General features: G+C 40.8%; 1 protein-coding gene across 3 annotated transcripts in view; it reads left to right on the forward strand.

The window, feature by feature from the left end:
* The window catches only part of GRB2 (growth factor receptor bound protein 2), a 61,956-nt gene extending 40,516 nt beyond the window's left edge, over window positions 1-21,440 (forward strand). For all 3 annotated transcript variants that reach the window (XM_040581680.1, XM_040581687.1, XM_040581682.1), the window contains 4 exons: window positions 9,336-9,433; window positions 14,928-15,050; window positions 17,579-17,747; window positions 19,085-21,440. In XM_040581680.1, the coding sequence (XP_040437614.1) occupies window positions 9,336-9,433; window positions 14,928-15,050; window positions 17,579-17,747; window positions 19,085-19,270 (576 nt within the window). In that variant the 3' untranslated portion in view covers window positions 19,271-21,440. The remainder of the gene's footprint in view (window positions 1-9,335; window positions 9,434-14,927; window positions 15,051-17,578; window positions 17,748-19,084) is intronic.
* Window positions 21,441-21,482: the final 42 nt, after the last annotated feature.

Raw genomic sequence — 21,482 nt, forward strand, 5'->3', positions numbered from 1 at the left:
CTTCCTCAGAGATGGTGAGAAATACAATCTCTGGCAGCACATTTTAGTAAGAGATATGAGGACAAAATAGGACATATGCAAATAGAAATAGGAACTATAGGGTATTCAAGTACAATGGTTCCACAAAGCAGATTAAGAATGGATTTCACAAGCTATCAATCTAGCCTGATTTATGGACTGTCATGCACGTGTATTTCCCCTGGGTATTTTTCACTTTCACTGTATGTGACCAGCTTCATTTGTATTATAAAGCTCTGAAAGGGCAACCACAGCTGGAATGACAAGCACATGTTATGATTGCTTGTTCTTCATTATCTTTTTCAGTTTTTCTGTTTGGTATGCACCATCAAGTCATGGTTTACACCAGAGGCAGCATGATGAGAGAAGTTGAGTGGGAAATGTGTGATTTTGATACGCTTGCAAACTGCCACAAGACCACTGCTGGTGTTTCTGCAGTGTTTCTCTGTTAAGCTTGAAAGCAACTCTGAAACACTCTCATTGGAATGCTTGATTATTTTTTTTTTAATTTTTTTTTTTATTATTTTCTGGTGGAGTGACTTTCAACCTTCATCCCTCAGAGCTTGTGCCAGGAACTCTTACAAAAGCCTAACAATTTCATTAAGGGCCTGAAAAGCTGTAGTTGGTTGTACTTGGATAAACAGTCTAGAGCATATGATAACAGATGTGTTTTATGCTTGCTATCCATGTTGCTAATCCTGAAGGGGTAGCCACAAAGAGCCCCTCTCTTAAGATGGCCTGGAATATATAGCGTTTGTGTTAGCAGCAGATGCAGGAATAGAAACCAGGAGACCTTAATCTGACCACTAGGTAAAAGTAGTTCTTTCAAAATTTTTCTTCTCAAAATCGAGGGTTTATTTAGATGCTTAAGGCAATGTATACCTTGTTCTTTATGTACAGATGTGCATATATGCATTTGGGTTATTCTGGGGTGTGGTTTTGGATTGTGAACCTTTCCCAAATAGAGCAGGTTTATACTCTGAATTCAAGGCTGTTTTCTTTCCTCAATGAAAAAAGAGTGGAGGATAGCATAGAGCTCTCTAGGCTTCAGAACTTCCTTGACCTGTTCTGTTTGTGTGTTTCATTTATGGTTCTTTTGGGACCCTGCTTAAACCTAAAAAAAACAGTGCTACTTTGTTTACTTTTAAAGTAAAAACTCAGTGAGGAAAGACACTCATTTGCAAGCAGGTGACCGTCCCGCTAGTACCTGAGTAAACTAATCCACACTGCACAACAGAAAACTGACAAAATGCTGTGCTCTTCAGTGCTTCCAAATTCGATGTGGATTGGGTTTGAGATTAGGGAAGGATGTTTTGTCTTCTGTTTCCGTGATAACATCCTGAGCACTACAGCTAGTTACAAAACGCGGCTGGTCCTGGTCTTTAGTCACTGTAAACTAACCCTTGGCCTGTTAGGGAAAAACAACACTCCCCTTCCTCTTTTTAAGAAACACTTCTTGTGAATCCCATAGCATTCTCTCTCTACATGTGGAGCTTATGCTGTGATAACGATCTTTTTACTTTTTTTGCATTCCATTTTGATCAAGCCCTGAAATGAGGCAGTGCATTCATTGCAGCATCCAAATGTTGAACAGTCATCCTTATGTTATGAAGTTCATCAGAATTAGCCTACAGTTAAGCACCATAGAAGTTGCTGAACATAAAATGAATCTCACTTCTGAGAGTCACTGCTGTTACTGAAACACTTGGGAGTCTCTTAGATGAGGGGAAGCCTAATTAGAACACTAGCTGTAGCTACTTCTAGCTCTGTAAAGCTATTTTTGTTTGGGTTGTAAAATCACCAATGCTGATTTTTACTGCAGGCCACTTTCTATAATGGAGATTTTGCAGCATTCTTCTTGAAAATACACTTTGTGGTCATCTATAGCTTAACCTTTCTACAAGTGGTAATAGTGGGAAGGCTGATTTCAAGAGAATTCTGTAGTCGCTGAGGCTGTCGTCTCGCTATCCTTCACAAGCAATGTAGGCAGAACTGGTGAATTTGTTATCGTTTTACCTCTGTGGTTTGTGCTTGTGTAAACTTCCTACAGAGAAGGATGCTTCGTTGAAGACAAGACCTGTGGCAAAGTTCCTTGCGCTTTATTGACTGCTTCCAGGGTCTCCATCAGACATTTTCGAGATTGTTGCAATATACTTTAGAATACTGGGTTTTTTTCCTCCCATCTCTTTGTGCCACATATAAACCAAAAAAGTTGAGGCATAGGGAAAGAGAATTGTTGTCTAGATTGTTCTGTCTTTACTTCTTTCTCTTTCTCCTATTATCTTAAATAAGTCTTCATAATTGAAGGCTTTTGCCAGAGGGGAAGTAGTAGTACAAAACTTGCAAGGCCTGAGAGGCAGGGTAAGTTAGTCTGTGCTGAGTTCTGGCCTTGTGGCTAGGCTTGACTGTACCTCAGCTAACTTCAAGTTGCCTCAAGTATCCTTGTGTTGCATACATTTAAAAAAAAAAAAAAAAAGTGGTTTTGAAGTGAAAGCTTGAATGCTAATTCCTAGCTACGTTCCTTTCTTTGGACTTGAGTTTGTTATGTCATACTTTACTATACTTGCCAGCCAGTGCTACTGTGGATTTCTTGACCCACTGTATCCCTTTCTATCTGGAGTTTTGCATGGTGAAATATTGCATGGAATTGTAATAGCAACTTGCCTTTATCTCATGTAGTTAAAAGTAACATTGTTCCCTGTAATCTTACCCAACTAATTCTCCGCATCAACCCTTTCTGAAGGTTGGGGAATACTAGATTTACCTATAAACGTTCATATGGATTGAATCTCCAGTAATGAGTAGATTTGTGCAATAGATTTGGAGCACAACATTATTTACAGTTTGGAAGAGCTTAGATCCTAGAGCAGCTGTGGTCTGACTTTCATTGTCATTTTTGGTTTGTTGCCTCTCAGCTTTGTCTTATATTCCAACTACTAGTGTCCAAGTTCCGTCAAGATGAATGGAAATAACTTAGTTTCTTTAAGAGGAACATATGTCTAAAGATGGTACTATGTGATCCAGGTACTAGCTTTTTGATTTGGAAAGCTTCAAAATGTATTCTCCTTGATTCCTACTTTCAGCTGCTTGGCCTGGTGGGGTAAACACTGTCAATGTGAAAAGTCAGCGTGTGCACAGTGTTGAAGTAGCAGTCATCACTTCAGATAAGGCTTCTGACAAAAGCATCACTTGAGGAGTGGGGAAGAAGGGTCCTTGCACTTCATATTTGTGCTCTTTTTGTGCCTTTAAAAGGATAAGGGTGGAAGAAGTGTTTCTACAGTGATAATGAGGATTGGGGTGAGGGTGAGAATGAAAACCTGTATCCACAACACATTATTGCATTCTATTAAAATCTACATGCATTATTTAAATATTATATTGTAATACTACGGAGTTGAGGGCAGTTTAAGAAATAATCTTTCTGTGGTTATTTCCACTAACGCTTGCTCAGTGGTTGTTAAGCCTTTTCACAGTTTTTGTATCCACCTAGAGAGCAAGTATTCACAATCTTAAAGGATGTCCAGACACGGTGCTTTAGATTTTGATCTGAAAAATAAAGTATTTTAGCAGTTGTGTTCTTGACATAGTAATCTTAATCATCTAATGTATCTTTTTGTATTGAATGTATAGTTAAAATGAACTGTACTGTGTGTCATGACAAGTAAACCACTAACAGGAAAAAGTCTCATTTGACTTGACCTGAATTACAGTGCCATTTGATGTGCAGATGACCCTAGGTTTCCACAAGATGCCATTTCCACTGCAGAGCCACCTTGTTGATGGTGTTAGGCAGCCAGCTGGAGGAAGATTCATTTGTTTAAGGGATTTTGTGCAACATGAGGATGAGGCAGGGAGCTGCAGGTTACCAGGCCATGTCTTGGATTGTCTTCTGCAAAACCCTGAAGAGGTGACTTTGAATAGCCTGTGGTGCCATTTGCAGCAAGTTTGTGGTGAAGAAAAATGCCATATAATGGACTGTGGTGAGCTTGCTTTGTTGAATCCAGGTGTAGCTTCCCTTGAAGCAGTGGGTGCTTGCTGGTTTTGTAGCTAGTTTGTACCTCTCCTCTTGAAGCAGAAAAGGAGCCATTTTTCTCTGAAATAAAAAGCTGTGTTAAAGCACCTCTAGGGAAAGTGAGAATTGGCCTCCCAACCACCATTCCACCCTGGGACAAGTAATTTCCAGGCTTAAAAATCCAGTTGCGGAATTGCTGCTTTTCAGTCATTTGTTCACTTTTAAAAATTTTAAATCCTGCCCAAGTTGGATTGTTGTGAGCACTTTCCTTGTATTCCTGAGACTTTGGGAATGTTTCCTTGTTTTCTTTGTGGCAGCGCTACTGCAACTTTGTCAAGGAGAAAAACTGTATCAGCAGCTAACAGGTTGTACTTGAGCAGCTGTGTTACCCAGCTCAGCAAAAATCCCGAAAACTTACAGTTCAGGGAAAGGAAGAGGTTCAGCCAAAACTCAGCCCTCCCTGAACAAGTTTTTTGGGTTTTGTCTTTCCAAAACTCAAGTATTCTGATGAATTTGGCTAACTTTGCAAGCACGTAAGTATGTTCGAGGCCTTATGTTTAGTTCCATGTTTGCATAAGGGAGTCAGCTTGAGAGTTGAGATGCCAGTCCTGCTTGTTGTGTTCCAGTTTAATGCCTGCGTGTTCCTGAAAGTTGTTTTGTTTTGAGAGGATCAAGACTGGTGCAGCAATTCACAGGGGTGGAAAAGCTGTGCTTAGAAATACTCATTAGGTATGGAATTGAAAATTGCTGGGGACGCCTGTGTGAACTGTTCTAGCTAAAACTTGGGAACTGCTTTGTGCAGCTCTTCAGCGGTGCCCCTTCTCCATTTCCATGGGAACAGATGGGCTTTTGTTGATAAGAGGTCTATTATCAAACTAAGAAACTGAGGGGCAGCAGTTGAGCCACTACTACTGTGAAACAGGGCTGACTGCAGACGGAGGACATCACATGGCAGTATGTGTTCAAATGTAGTGGCTAAAAATATCCTTCCTTCTTCCTCCTCTCAGGCACAGATGCCCCAGTGTGAAAGGAAGGGTCCCTCTGGCATAGACTTGATTAGATCTATAGCAGCCAAGGGGATTGGCTGCAGAGGAACGCTTTACGTTTTGACTTATACAAAAAGCAACGGGTTTTAACAGTTGTAGAGATAAAATAAGTGTGTGTTCCTTTTACGTTTTTTTTTTTTTTTTGCAGACTCCAAAGCTGTTTCGGTTTGGAGCAGTGAATCTTTAAGTTTTGTTTTGTTGCTGAATTTATCTGTATCTATTTCTACTTGGGGAAAATTTCAAAGTAAAATCCAGTGATACGTGCAGTACTTGGACTAAATTTTATAGTTTTGGTAAGTCTGGGAAAATATCACTGTAGTTCAGTCAAGAGTCTTTATTTTTCTCAGAGGCATAACACTTTTTTTAAAGTATCCAGATGATAAATTTTAATCTTAATTATTTTCTGGAAATCACTTGGAGGCCAGTTGGAGGTATGGGACAGATGGATTTACTGGATGCTTTTCTTAAAATATTTTGCAGAAAAATGGTTTAATTACTTGAAGTCAGTTCTTTCATTTCAGTGGCTTTACAATTTAAGAGAGAGCAGTGTCAGCTGTAAATGTCTAAGCTGGATACACCAGTGCAGAGTTCTTAGGCGTGCTCCCAACTTACTTTTCAGTTGTATTTCACTAATGGATGTTAGTGGCATAAGTTGTTTTGGAAAGCTGAAATTTTACATGACTCTTCCATAGTTGTCATAATAGCTACAGAACTTCATAGCAGCCACCAGAATTCCAGCCTTGTGCACGTGACTGCAAAGTTGTCCTGAATTTAAGGTACTTCAGTACAAGTCACTTTTGCTTGACTAAGCATTGGGAGCTGCTCCAGCAGTGTCTTGAAGAGGCTGTCAGAAAAAATGATTTTGCAGATAGCTGTGTTATGGAGGTGACTTCTCTTGAAATATGTGGTCGTGGAACTTTGTAAACAAAACAGTACATGCCATCGCCTCTGGACGAGTGCACACTGAAAGACCCAGAAAGGGGAAAACAAGGGTGTTTACAGGGTGACTGTGTGTGTATAAGCTCCCTGGTATATAATATAGGCCATGGATAGTCTGGCCGTTTGCCAGGGTGTGAATGGAGCTGTGACAGCTAGTTTGAACGGTCCTAGAAAGGACAACTGGCTATGGAGATATGTCAGTCAGTCGGGGTGTGAAGCAGGAAAAAGTCCTTGGAGCAAACAAAGCCACTGAAGGGGGGAGCTGTGGAGGATTAATTATTACAGCAGAAGTCCCCTGAACAGGTTGCACGTGCATATGTGTGGGCAGTTCACCTAACTCGGCCTTTTATTAAGCTGTTGTTTTTTGGGTTGGTTTTTTTTTTTTTTTGGTTTGGTTTGGGGTTTTTTTTCCCAGGCAGAAAGCTTAATGCATGCCTCAGCAATGCTCCCTCGATGGCATTTGGCTTCAGGCCAAGCATTAATGAGTACCCCAAGCCCTATGTGATTTGGCTCCTCCAAATCCATTAGCATATCTTCAGAGCAAGATAAAACTCATTAAAATAATTTACATTTGGGCATTAGAATTTCTGATAATTTTTAATACTTACTGCCAAAAGCACAAATATGTGGTAGTGTTCTTCATATGAAGCTACACTTTACCAGGTGGGTTTTTTGATTGGAAAAAGAACAAACTGCTATATCCCTTAACTGCTACTGGTAATGAAATGAGTTTGTGGTACACAGTCATGTCAAAGGTTTGATCTGTGCTATCTTTGATAAGGGAATGCATGTTATTACATAAGGTTTGGATTATTAGAAATCACATCAAAATGTCATATTTGTTTCTCTTACATTGTAAACGAGTCTAGTGATGGTGGTCGAGGTATACAACAGCCAAACTTCCTGGTCATTGAAGCCAATGTGCCAAAATCTTTGTGTGCCTGAGTTGCAGATCTGAGCTTCAACCTGTGCCCTCTGTCTCCCTAGTCTATGCAATTTGCTTTTTTACACACCTGTTTTTAATCTCCATATTCCTTGCTCAGTATCCCAGAGCTGCCTGCTGGTGTTACCTACCCGTATTTTGTATTCTGGAGTCGAATCAGTTTCTGCACAGAAGTCTGTCTCTCAGCACAGTGGTTGTGAAAGATGTGCACCATTTTCTTGCTTAAAGGCAGTTCAGCAGACGTCAGCTGATGTGCATCAACTCTCCATGTGCAAGCTTTTACCTCAGAGCCTGTAACAGAGCCACACTTGAACTGCTCATGACCTGTGGTCAAATCGTTCTTGCTAAATGGCTGAACTGTAATGCATGCTAAAACAATGCTTGTAAATAAATAAATTGGAGCCCAGAGCAGTAACTGCAGAAAAGATAGCTTCAATATTTTTATCCATATAAAAGTACTTAGGATCTTTTAAGTATATAAAGTCTCTTCCACTGAAAATATCCTGAATTGGGCCGTAAAGGTACATATCTTTGCTCACCCCAAGATTTGTAGATGTGTCCCTGCTACTATGAGAGTTCCCCAGTGGAAGTGCTGCTGCCTGCGGGGGGTCCATCCTACCATCAGCATCTTCAGTTGGGAGTTAAGGAGCAGCCGGGTAACATTACGCGCTGTAATTCACTGAGGAAATTCAGATTCTGTTCTCTTTTTAGCTTTATTGGATTTCATTTTGGTAGATGTTGAGGTTCTTCTCTTTTAGACGTAGCGGGCAACAGTGGGGCAGATCAAAGTGTTGATATGTCATGTATTTTTGAAAGGCAGCAAACTTATGGTGATTAGAGTTTGAAGCACTTCCATCAGCTGTAAGAAATTTAAGGCCTGCGCCTGTAAATTCTTGTCTGCTTTTCCTTTTGAGGTTTTTTGTTTGTTTGTTTCCTCTCATCACCTTTCCAAAAAAGAAACTTAGTGAGATTGGGGGGGAGGGGGAATCAGAAACTGCTGTAATTGTTTATGAAGATTTTGGGGTTTTGGTGGATACCTTCACCATAACTGTGTGTATGTAGTATGTGATCTCTGGATCTGCCTTCATGTTTTCTTTCTCTTTGCATTTCCTCATCTTCCCACATTCAGCCAATGCTAATCATGTGCTGCTTTTGTGACTTGAGGCTTTAAGTATATATATTTTTTTTTAAAAAAAAACAAAACCAGATTCAGCTTTTGTTGGCCATTGTCGCCAATTTGAAGAACCTCAGGAAGCTGAGAAGGAATGAAAGTGTCCAGGGAAAAGCAGTGGTGTGGTGCTTAATTCTAAAGGGGAGGCAGGTTCTGTAGTATGTCTCCAAATAACATCTTTTTGAGGAGGTAGTTTCAAACTATAGCATGGCTTTATTTACAGAACATAATACCACTTTATTCGGGAGACTACTTTCAGTTAGCGGACCAGGCTTGCCTGTTGCACTGTACCAGTTGGCAGAATTTCAATGAAAAATAAAACAACAAAGTTTATAGAGCAAGTATGCTTTGAAATAGCAATTTGTGCTTTTAAAGCTACTTGTTCTTGTGGTTTCTCTGCTGTGACTGCTGATCTTTCATTCGTTTTAGAATAAAGTTATAGCAAGAAAAGTATCCCTTTAAAGGGAGGGGGACGGACATCTTTGTTCATCTACTTTTGTTGTTTGTATGTGTTTAACTTTATTAACATAAAAAATGCTCAACAGGCAGGTCACTGTTTATGCTGTCTGATTTAACCTGGTTTTAACTTGTATCAGCAAAACCAGCTGAAGCTGTCAGTTGGATCTGCAGCTGAGCCTGTACTAACATCATGAGGGAGTTTTCTTGTAAAATGGTTTATAATGTAGATGTTGCCTAGAATCTTTAACATATTCAGTGTGCAACCAGTGCAAATGCAGAAAAGCTGGATAAAATCACATTTCTGCTGAGAGCATCAGGTTTGTCAGCTGAATTCAGGAAAAAGCGATTGTTAGAAGTGATAAAGATATGGAATTTCTTGGCTTGCAGATTTTGGGCAGAGTTTTTGGTGATGACAGACAACTTAATCTTTGGCACGGATCTCAGTCTAGTTATCCTGTTAAAAGTACCTGTGGACTTACAGTGACTTTCTCACTAAAGCATGGGGGTTTGGCACTAAAATCCTTTGGCTATTTTAAATTACTCATTCAGCTTTTTGTTCACAACAGTTCCAAACATTCATGAGATACAGTGGAGTAGGATGACTAGCACAGGTTTGTTTTTTTTTAATAGGCTCATCTTACAAGAGCAGTCTCTGAAACAAGAATGGGAAAAATAAGCTAGTAGCTTCATCGGTTTTTTGCTGTGTCTTGAAATGTGTTAAGCTTATTTTTTGTTTGCTTCCTTCAGGTTTTGAATGAAGAATGCGATCAGAATTGGTACAAGGCAGAACTCAATGGAAAAGACGGCTTCATTCCCAAGAACTACATAGAAATGAAACCACACCCGTAAGTAGAGCTTTGGTGATAGGCTCCCTTGATTTTACTTTTGCACATCCTCTCCACAGAAGGAAGGTTTTCTGCTGAATACTTTGCAAAGCATACCTTGCCAGATCTACCAAAATGTATGGCTATAGAGTGTTATCTCTGGTGGTATTGTTTACTGTAACTCATTTCACAGCTAGCTATACAGCAGGGTATTTTTGGAAACTTTTCTGGTGTTTTGCTGTAGGGTCAGATGGACTATCTTGGCAATGGCAGGCATAAACCAGCAGAACACTGGGGTAGAGATTTGTCACCACCACTGCCCCTGGAAAAAGAGCGACTGTGTTCTTGTGATGATTCTCTATTTTACTTAGCATAGCAGATAAGAGTAAAAATTGTGGATTCACAGCTCAACAGAAAAATGTTTAAGGATATTTGGAGCTGAATTCTTAGTATGTCTACATCAAATCCTGAGTATAGAATCTCAGAACTGTTTAGGTCAGACAGGACCTCTAACAGTCATCTGGTCCAAAACCTTCCTCACAAAACAGACTGACCTCAGAGAGTGTGTACTGTTACACAAGTACACTGGCATTGTTTTGCAACTCTAGAGAACTGTATTTGAGTAACTAATTTGAACATTTCCTCTTAGTGTAAAGAATCTAGCATATGAAAATAGTAGCACTTCATGAATGGTTATGTGCCTTTTGTTAGTTCATATATTTCTGCTGTCTTCTATTAAATTCTGGTTCTGCCAAGCTTTGAGATCCTTGAACATCTGAACAAGAAAACAGCAAGCTCTGGGTAACAGATTCAAAAGCGAGAAAAGGTTTAGGAAGGAACAGCAAAACCTGTAATTAGGGTTTTTACGAGAAGCTGTAGTGTTTGTTGCCTACAAAAACCTGATGATTGATTTGTTAATTGTTGACTGTGATTATATCATGAAGATACTGCAGTTAAATCCAAAAAAGAATTATTTTTCTAAGGGGTCTCTTGAAATGGGAGAAGGGAGCTTCTGTGGGACGGTGCCCCAAGAAGAGGACGTATACTGCTTTAGTGCAGCCAAGTGGGAAGTGAAGCAAGAACACACAAAATTCTGAAATTGTTTAAAGCCTTGTCTGCTGCAGTAATGTGTCTAGTTTACCCTGATCACGCTAGTCTGCTGGGGATCTCTCTCTCATTGCCATTTCTCCCTCTTTGGTTTGAATCATCATACGTCATCTTATAGCAGTTTTGCAGGTATTTTGTTTGAGAGAGATACAGCTGTTAGTTTTTTCGGTTTTGATATCAAAAGGGAATGAACAATATCTGAGCCTGCAAGTGGGTGAATTTGCTAGTGGTTTTTAAGCATAGTTAATTTGACCTTTTCTGAAGATGTTTAAACTGCTGACGGCAGCTGGATGAGTTAGCTCTGTGTGTCAGCAGTGCTGGGAGTCTTAACTAGTACATTAACAACCCTGGGAAATTATGCAAAAGTTTTTATAGTATAATGTTTGCTTAGCTGTAGTGCAGAGCTCTCCAGTCAGACAGGTCATACAAAAAGCAAATTGCAGGCAGCTGACTAGGAGTGAGAAAGAGAATGTTCCTTTTCTCAGTTGTGGGAAGGTGGCGTGAGGGCTTTTCAAGGAGGTTTGGAAAGAAAGCAACTGAAAATGGCTTTAAATCCTGTCCTAGGATATGAGACTAAATCCTCCAGCCCCACAGCTAGTCTTAAATGCAGTGTTTCTTGCTTCTATTTTGCAAATCTTAGCTTCCTTTGTAACTAATCGCAAATGAAGCTGAAAGGAACATGTGGCACGCCTTGGTCACCAGCTGAGTTACCTGGGTTCTGAAGCGTTAACCTGAATTGCCACGTCAGTTAACGAAGCCAAGATGTAAGTAGACAGAGGCATGACACTCAGAGAAGAGCTGCAGGAAACTCTGGGCAGGGAGGCTTCCTGTGAAGGCACAACGGGGCGGTTCGGTGGCAGGACTACTTTTCTCTCTTGGAGGGGGCAGGGGAGGAATTTGCCGTTTAGGAAGCAGCCTGGATCAGACTGACGGTGTGAGTGCTCAGGGTGTTTGTAATCTGTTTTTCTTGAAGATAACTGCTGCAGTCTCACTTTGCAATATCGTAACTTAACGTGGAGGAAATCAGCCAAGCTACGTGATTGTGCTAAGGAAAGGCAGAAGAATTGCCAAACTGCCTATTGAAGCGAGTCTGAAAGCAATGTGAACTTTGTGTTGTACCAATCAATGCATCTCCCTCTAGCTGTGCAGCATCAGCAGTAATGCCTGGATTTGGTTTTGCGGTGCTGACTGGATGAGTTTCACTTACATTACAAAGCTAGCTGGAGAGAAGTGTTATCAAGCTCAGCCCTTCAGCAGGGAAGCTGTGGGAGTGTTGTGGACAGTTTCTTTGGCCTAATTCTCCATGTGTGATTTTTATTATTTTTTTCAGTCATTCTGCAGCAAAGATTCATATGTACACAATACTTGATGCTGTAGAAGTGCGTTCTTAAGTAGAGAGCAGTCCTGCAAAATAACTTTCCTTTGTTTCTTTCATCTGTGGGGTTTTCATCTTTTTTATATTTAGAATTCAAGCTCCTTTTATTTTGGCTAAGTGGTAACAAAGTCATAAAACTGCAAGGGAGTTCAAGAATTGTGAACGATTTTTAGTCTTTCTGTTTACAGTGCCTTAGAAACAGCTGGCAGAATAAGAACTTGATATTGCTGCTTTGGAAATGTTACTTCCTTCAATCGAATTATACACTTCTAGTTTGTGGTGATTCAGTAAAATCTAGGGAGAAAATAGGGTATACTTCAGGAAGTATGATAGACGTTCTGTTGAGCTTTCAGGCTTGCTTTCTATTTTACAGAAATGGGTGAGGTGTTTCGGGTTTTGGGTTTTTTAAGATGAGGCTTTCATTTCCAAGTCATATGTAAATAATGGAGATTATTTGAGAACTAAACAGAATGGAAACACTTTGTAAACAAGGACTATGGCAAGATATCTAAAAACATAACACAAAGCTTGCTGCATGTAACATTTGGTAGAGGCAAAAATCAAGACTTCCTTATCTTTATGACAATTGTGCCCAAAGCCCAGGGAACAAAATACTACCTTGGAATTCTGAAGGTGTGTCACATAAACATTTCTCTTGGTTGAGTTTGAAGGCAGCAGAGTGCAGTGAGACAGGTAGGCACTCCCTCCCTGCCACCTTGGGTGCTGAGAAGTGGCGCAGATGCTAAACCACCAAGAAAGTACTGAATGCCCTGAAGTTCTTCACTGGAAATAGGATCATTGTGAAAGAAAACTTTTCTTTTCCATTCCAGGGGATAAAAAGTACACAGCAAGCGTTGCAAGTAAAACACGTATAGGTGATCACGGAAACCAAGTTTGAACACAAGATGTATCATTTTCAGTGCCAAAATGCTTTTCGTAATGGAGCTGCATAGCTAAATAGAGTGAATACCCCTTTTACAAGGGGGATGTTCTAGAGCTGTTTTATTGAGTATGTTGCATATAGTAGAAATACATAATCAACCTTGATATAATACAGGAATGTGCTTTTGTGTAGCCTCCTGTGGTGAGCAGATATTGAAGGCAGTTAGTGAGAGCTACCAGGAGCTGGCAAGTCTGGTAATCGAATAATTGGGCCTCCTTCATCTCTAGAGATAGCTTGCTCTTAGAGATGTGACTTTGTGACATCTTTTAAGAACAACTGTTTCAGGGAGGGTTCTGCAACTTCTGTCTTACTGCTGCACCAAAACCTTCGCTGTAGAAAGTAAACTTTGTGAGTGGAGCTTGTTAGTAAATGCTCTCCTCTAAGGTCAATCATCTGCATGCTTACAGGCTGTGGTAAGTGCTTCTATCCTGTGTGATCTGTTACTCAGAACTGAAAGCTGTACTTTTTGGTTGTGAAGATGGTTCTGCTTTTCCCATGCCATGTGACCTACCACTCACTCAGCCCTTGTTTGCCTTTAATCTTGGATTAGTTTGGAAATGCAGATGTAAATGTGGGTAAGAATCCCGTGACGGGGGGCTGTTTGGTCAGTGCTGACTATCTGGTTGCCTGAAGTGTGTGTGGAGGTGGTCAGCCTGTGGCTTTGATTTCTGTGCTGCTCTCACGAACTTCAGATGTGGCTTCTATGGTGCAGCTATTTCATGTGACTGCTAGATGGTCCGAACTGTAGGAGAAAGCAAGAAAAGAGGCTACTGAAAAAATATTACCAGCATCTTTCCTAGAACCAAATGGCATGCCCAGCTCTGCACTCCTCTGCAGTGAAGCAGAGAGAGACTTTGAGGGAACTTTGCTCACTTGGTCTGCGTGTAACTCCGCTCCTGCCTGCCTTAGCTTTCTGACACGATACCGTCTTTGACTGCAGTGCTGTGGTAGGGGTCAGGAGGATTGGACTCTGGGCTGCAGGAACAGCCAGTTGCTGAATGAAGCTACTCCTTCTCTCTGCTGAAGCAGTCATGTTTTACCACCTGATCTAAAATAGACAAACAGTTGCTGTTGTTAAAATGCACTTTCCACTTGTGCGGGATGGGTCAATCTATAGACAGGATCTTCCTTCTACGTTTCCCTTGCATTTTGCAAATACTATTGTTTTTTTAAAACATTTCTACCTGCTAAAATATTGATGGTTTCGTGCTTAATTCTTAATAACTTAAATTTTCTATATTTTCTGCTCTGTAAATCATGGCTTCAGCATGGGTGACTTATCCTTAGAAGGCCTAAGTAATAAAGGAGACTGTGTAATTACCCCTCACTGATTATCTTTGGGTACTAATAGTGAAATAAATGGTGCTTTTATCATAGGGAAGTTCAATAGTGACCAGCCAGTAGTGCAGGACTACTTCATTGTCTCAGAGTTGATGGCATCATACAGTTTGAACAATTAAAACTTCACATGTAGAGACGTGAGACTTCATTTCTTAGTGACAGAGGAAGGGACTCAAGTTTCTTGCTTGAGCTAGGCATTTAATCTTTAGGTTGAGGTTATGAGGTCTAATTACTAAGATAACAGTGCAGACCACAGTAGACCTTTTAATTTTGTCCAAGGTTGTAGCAAGTTCCCAGGGTAGTCATCTTAGTCTCACAAAGCAGGACTTTGCTGTGAAGCAATTGTGTACATTAGGTTCTCATTGTGTTGTTTTATATGCTAAACTGTAGATATACTGGAGTGCGAAACAATGTGAATAATGCATTAAATTCTGAGTGGGTTTTTTTTTTCCACCTCTGAAAATAAATCCTGTAATTTGAGGATTTCACTCTTAGCACATTGCAAAATTGGATGAAATAGGGCTATTGCAAGCACCTACTTAACGAGTCATGGTTGCTTCCTTGCTGGGACGAAACATTGTGAAAAGCTGCATGGGTTCAGTAGCCTGTGTTGCAGTGGCAGGGAGGTGCAGTGTAGTTATTTCTGTTAGCAGTCGTTTCATCTTTGTGTGAATATCTATGTCTGGTTCCTCCATGAAAGGATTGACATTCTTAACTTTCCCTATTGTTTTCTTTTCCTTGCTACGCAGGTGGTTTTTTGGAAAGATTCCCCGAGCAAAGGCTGAAGAGATGTTAGGCAAACAAAGACACGACGGTGCCTTCCTTATCAGGGAGAGTGAGAGCGCTCCTGGGGACTTCTCCCTCTCAGTCAAGTAAGTAATGCCCAGAAGCAATCATGTGGGGTAATCAGGCCATCTACTGCTCGTTTGGACTAGTCAGTAAAGGGCGGGTGATTGGCAATGCTGAAAAGCAGGAATAATCTTCCAGATGCTCTGTCATGTTTCTGTCCTTCCAGTGATACTCCTCCTCTAACAGAACAAATATATACGTTCTGGTTTGTGATGAGCCCACAGGGCTGATGTGGTGGCACGTTGCTTTCCGGCTCATGTAGTCCCAGGCACTCTCTCTTGGTTTATTTGTGCATCCTGTTTCTCCTCCTTACAGCTACAGAGTGCCCAGTGTGTATGTATTTTCTCCCATCCTTCTTCATTCCTCTTCTGCAGTACAAGTTATTACTCTTCTCTCTGTATAGTACACTTCCAAATATGTTTATCATGTCTGCTTGACATGTGCTTTGGGGATATTAATGTTGTCTAGCACTGGGACATGTAGCTGTGAAAACAGAGGCCTCTTCGATCTCTCACAAGTGGGGTCCACGTTGGTAGAGAAACTCAGTCTAATAACAGTGAAGCGAGAAGGAGCAGTTCTCATCCTTGAGTAACCATACTAGAAGTACTGGCTGTTAACCAGCAGGAGCCTGCTAGTTAGCCATGACCCACATAATACCCCTCTTGCCCGTCTGAAGTCACTGTAAGATAGAGGTATTAGAAACATGAAGGGGGATGTGATGTAATTTAATGTGGCTTGGGGGTAGGAGGGATTCTATCCTCAGCAGTTGATTTTGCTGGGCTTTTTTACTTTCTGTAATCTTCCTCTTTCCTATCAGAAATGAACAAGATTTTCTTTAGAACCTAACAATAATTTTTGATCATCCATGCACAATTCGTAGTTTGCTCTGTTTTCTGTGGCTATCAGTGATCTGTCTCAACATGTTTAGGGTGTTAATTTTTTTTTTCTGGTCATCTTTGGTCTGTAACCAAATTTTTGCCGTCCTGTACAGTAGCACTGAGTCATACCAACAGACTGGATTAAAGCTGTTGATGTTAGAGATGTTTATATTTCTGGCTTGGATATAATCAGCTGAGCTGGAATACCAGATATGAATGGAAGCTTCATTCCAGAAAGTGCATTCCTTTAAGAAACATGAAGTTATGATAGCACAGCTCTGCTTGCCTGTCAGTTTAGTGTTGCCATCTGGTGGTAATTTCTCAGTTGATTTTTTTTTTTTCCCCCCTGTTTGTTTAATTTAGAAGTCTTTTTCCTAAACAGCGATCTGCAGGATTTGAAATGGTGCGAAGCTCTCAGGCTGAGGAAGGCAAAGCAGAGGGCAGTATTCATGAGTCCTTTAGTGTTAGCTTTGTAGCCAAGATAGTGCCTACTTTTTCAGCCAATGTATAGAAGCTATGCATGCCAAGTGGGGAACAGTTGTCTTCTGTTTTCAGTGTTTTAGACTGAAGTAAAAATACCGAAGTGCCATTCATCTGGAAAATCCCAATGGACCTCTTTGGATTTCCTCTTTATTCAGAATAAAGTTGTTGGAAAAGTAGCTTCAGCTGAATGCCATTATTTGTCAGAAAGAATTGTTAACACAGAGTTAGTTGCTGCATTACATGTGCAGCATAACCTTCTGAGCATTTTGGGGGGGTTGGGGTTTTTTTGTTTTCTTTTTGTTTTTTAAAGAATAGAGAGAGCCTTTTGTTTTGCAAGACAGTCTTTTGCATAAGACCAGACTTCCTGCCAAAAGAGACAATCCTACCCCCTCCCCGTGGCAGTGTTTTTCCAGTAACTTACCTATGATGGGACTGGTGCTTACGTATTGAATTATCACTCACAGAGTGGTGCTGTGTGAGGCAGGGACTGAGACTCTGAGAAGTACAGGCCAAGAGCAGCACAAACCTAAACTGCTGTGAAATTGCTGTGGGTGAAGAGCTAAAGCAAAGTGCTTGTACTGTTTGACTTCAAAATTTTCTATTTGGGAGCGTGAAGCAGAAGGCACCATGGTGCAGCTACTGTAAATGTGATCTGGTATTTGTACTGCAAAGCCCACGGCATGTGTCCTTGGTGTTCTGTGCGCTGTCTTCAGCGACTCAGGTGACTTTATGCACACATGAAGTAGTACATGTACCGGATGCCAGCTATGTGGCAACGTAGTGTAAAGTAGCTGAAATATTGCATGTCATCCAAGATAAAGTGTTGTGACACCAGAAATCCTTTACAAACAGACCTCAAACTTCTGCAGATTCAGAGTGGTTTGAAAAGCTGGTTTTAAACTGAAGCCCTATTGTAAGAAAAGTACGCGTGAATCTTGTGGGTTTTTTTTCAAAATAAATTCAGTATTTGGATTCCATTTTTCTCATCACTGATTTCTGTAAAATGCAATTGACAAGTGGACATCTTTTTTACAGCAGCCAATCGGTATCTATATTATCAGTGTCATTGACAGTTTGCACTGGTCCCTGAAGGACATTTTTGTTCCAAACTCTGTGCCAACAATCCCAAAAGAGGAGTACTCGGTGACTAATAATATGCTTTTTTTGCGTTCTTCATTCTTTCCGCACAGGTTTGGAAATGATGTGCAGCACTTCAAGGTGCTTAGAGATGGGGCTGGCAAATATTTCCTCTGGGTGGTGAAGTTCAATTCTTTGAACGAGCTGGTAGATTATCACAGATCCACATCTGTCTCCAGGAACCAGCAAATATTTCTCCGGGACATTGAACAGGTGCCACAGGTAAGAGAAGTGTCTTCATAGAATGCACTTCATGAACTATTGCAACCACAGTCTGAAGTGGGATTGCATCTTAAATAAATAGGGGTGGAAGGAAGCTGACTGACATTTTTCTTGTGTGTGAAAGTGTGTCTTTAGATCCTGCAGCCAGTATTATACTGGTGGATAAGCTGGATGTTTCCCCTCAGTCTCCCCCTCAGTCCTGGCAAAGTGTTACTGTTGTGTGAACTAGTGGCTTGTCTTAATGTTTATGGATACTGTTGCAGGAAGGTCATCTGATTCCTGTGCATTAAAAAGAGGTTTACTCCTCGTTTAGGACATAGTAAGAAAGGATAGTTCTATTTATACTGGTTTATAGCCAGAACTGTACACCTCAGTAGCCGGTGAAGCTTTGGCACTGGTTTTTCCTGAGGAAGTGGTTGCAGGTAGTAACATATGGATCTGGTTTGGATCTAGCCAGTGTTAAGAGAAACCAAAACCTACTGCTACGTGCCAGCGGAGCAGCTTGTGTATGCATCTCTAGCTCTTTGTTTTGTTCCATTTCCCAGAGCAATCAGAATGTTACATTGCATGTAACTGGATCTTTTGTCATTTTTGGATAAATCCTTTTGCTTCCTTGTGCAGCATTCTAGTTCTAGCTTGAAGACAGGGGGTGTGGAATTCGTACTGCTCTCCAGGTGCTGTGGGCACCGGTTTGTCCGAACTAACATCTGGCTCTGCACTGTTGGGTCAGTGAAACAGAGGGTGAGAGAAGAGCTGACTGAAAATGACAAGCATGAAGATACCTTCCTGATTTTAGGAATGCAAGTCTATTTTAAGTAGACTGTTAGCTTTTCCGTAAGGATGGAAGTATTTGCTGACCAGGCAAAATGCTCTGTGACAGAATTTCTCGATACTTGAGAGTTTTAAGGAAAATGTGTAAAATGCCAACATCCAGGTTTTGTGTATCAACAACTTTGTGTTAGGTAGATCAGTTATATTCATAATGTCTGTTGGTGAAAACACAATGAATTAGCAAAGAGACTACTGTATTGCAATAGCCTACAGATTTACAGTAGGTCATGAAGACTGGAAAATATTAGGAAAACATTTGAGTCGTGTGCTATCTTTATTTCTGCTCTTTCACAGAAAGCTGACTTTTCTGTAAGGTCTTCTCTAGACTGTACTTTCCTATTTTAACGCCTTGTTACAGATATTGGAAGCTGGCTTGTAGGGAAATGAAACAACCCAAATGTTTGTTGTTAAACTCCAGCGTAAGTTAAAGTCCTGCCTGAGGGAGCAGATGTCTAGAGCGCTGTGGATGATTCTCACTTCGTGTATCTTTTTCTTTCCCCTTTCAGCAACCAACATACGTTCAGGCCCTGTTTGACTTTGATCCCCAGGAGGAAGGAGAGCTGGGCTTCCGTCGCGGAGACTTTATCCAAGTCCTTGACAATTCTGACCCCAACTGGTGGAAGGGAGCCTGCCACGGACAGACGGGCATGTTTCCACGCAACTACGTGACCCCGGTGAACCGGAACATCTAGAGATAAATATTAGAGATTATTTAAAGAAACCAGAGAAACAGTAAATACACATACAGAGCCTAACTGCAGCCAGTGACCTAAAATCACACGGCGATAAAACCTGAGTCATCTTTCACCGTGAGGTGATCCTCCTTCACTCAGTACGGAACTTGTGGGGGGGGGGTGGGGGGGGCGGGGGCAGGTGGCAGGGTTGGGGGGGGGAGGCAGGGAAGAGTTCAACTTACACACCAAAACTTATCTTTAAAAAAAAAAGAAAAAAAAAAAAGAAAAAGAGAAAGAGAAAAAAATGAAAATAACAAATTTCCTCAGCTGCTCCTGGGTTACCCCCTTTTGTTCACTCTTCTTGTTTCCCCTTCCTCCTCTGTCCATCAGTGCATGAAGTTTTAATGCCATATAAAGTCCTACCCATGCAGTTAAAGGAAAAGGGAGAAACTCTGCTGGTATTTTCTCTCTCTGCAAATGGTCTTCATTTGACATGAAGGGACATGAGAGAAGAACCAAATCCACAGTCCTGCCTTTAAAAAAAAAACAAAAATCATCAGTCTCTGCTTTTGCCTTCAACATTCAGCTCTTCTTGCCTGGGAAAGATGAGGTATTAATCGAATTTTTATTGTCTCTTCTCCTCTGGCACTTTCTTCTCAAGCTCAGCAGCTTGCAAGCAGAGGAAGGGAGAAGAGTTCTGTGGCTTTTTGTTCTGTGTTGTTGTGGGTTTTTTTGAGTCACAGACCTGCTTTTGAGAAGCTCCAATGTACAACTGAAGTCTGTTAATGCTGCGCTGACAGCTTTTTTGTTTTTTCTTAAAGGTGTACGGTTGAGCACATTCTGTAATTTTTTCCATAGTGCCTTTCCCTTATTTTCTTTTTTATTATTTCTTACGTTAAAAGGACAGTCCAGAGCTTTTCAGAGGGGTTTTTTTTTTCTGCCTATGTGTAAATAAATACTTTTGGGGGAAGGGTGTAAAAGAGGGTTGATTTTATCAATGGACATTTGAGAAAAATCTACAAACAGAGATGGAGCTTTAATCTTAAGATTTGTCTTACTGTTCAATTTCCCTTGTTCCAAGGGAAATAAAATCACGGCATTCAAGTGGCAGCTTAGGCTGCTGTGAGAGGTGGGGAGCTGCAACCAGGAGCCTCAAAAGAAGTAAGAGAAAGGGGGAAGTTATGACCAGGGATAATGAGGAAGAATATTTTGGGGAGGGAGGGTTAAGGGGGAAATTTGAGAAATAATAGCCCTGAGATGTCCTATTAAATGTACATTCCTTTGATGGAAAACTTTATAATGCAGAGAAACCTCAAGAAAAATAGTGCTTGAAAAAACTTTATGCTATTAGTGAATGTTTCTACATGATGCATGTAATCAGCCTGTCTCTTTGGCCTGGATAAGGAGTATTTGCAGTCGTGTTGCTCTTGAAAAGTGGGGTTGCCATCACTGTTCTCCAGTTTCTCCTCCCTCCTCAGGTCAGTGTTACTGTTGAAGTAGATTCCCCCCACCCCGCTCCCCATTCACAGCAGGCTGTGTGATGACTGTAATCCCCACCCCGCACCATAATGGCATTTATTGTGGCCATTTGCTCCTCCACCAGAGCAGTGTGACATTAAATTGGACGGAAAGGAAAGCAATCAGCTCGCACCGCTCTCTGTGCCAATCTTCAGTTGCGTTATTTTTCCTTTCAATGGCCATTTGGCTGGATCACCCCACCAACGAATCCAAAAACTACAGCGGAGATCTCCTCCCGCCCTGGCTAAGCACGGGCAATCTTTTGTTGGAGGGTGCCTTTTTTTGTACTAAGTGTTACAAATGTTTTATTCCTGAGATGGACTCTGCCTTACACTTTAATTTTCCAGCAGATGAAAGAGAGAGCTATCCTGTAGAGTATTACTTTCTCCCCCTCTCCTTGCTAGCTGTTACTCACTTTCTTCCTTCTTTGTAAAGTGATTGGAAAAGGAATCTATGGCATTCTACACCTGGACCATTTGATTGTTTCCTTATTTTGGAATTGGTGTATATCATGCAGCCTTGCAGACATATGTCTTGTGTGTGTATATATATTAAAAAAAAAAATCAGTGTTTAAATAAAAAAGGCCTATGTACTTAATCCTTTAACTCTGCAGCAGCATTTGGTAGATAGTAATTAACTGTGAATAATAAATATACATTGAATTCTTCACTTGAGCATCTGTCTGTTATTTCAGTTAACTGACCAAAATAT

Source organism: Falco naumanni, chromosome 1, assembly GCF_017639655.2.
Source record: "Falco naumanni isolate bFalNau1 chromosome 1, bFalNau1.pat, whole genome shotgun sequence".
Classification (NCBI taxonomy): Eukaryota; Metazoa; Chordata; class Aves; order Falconiformes; family Falconidae; genus Falco; species Falco naumanni.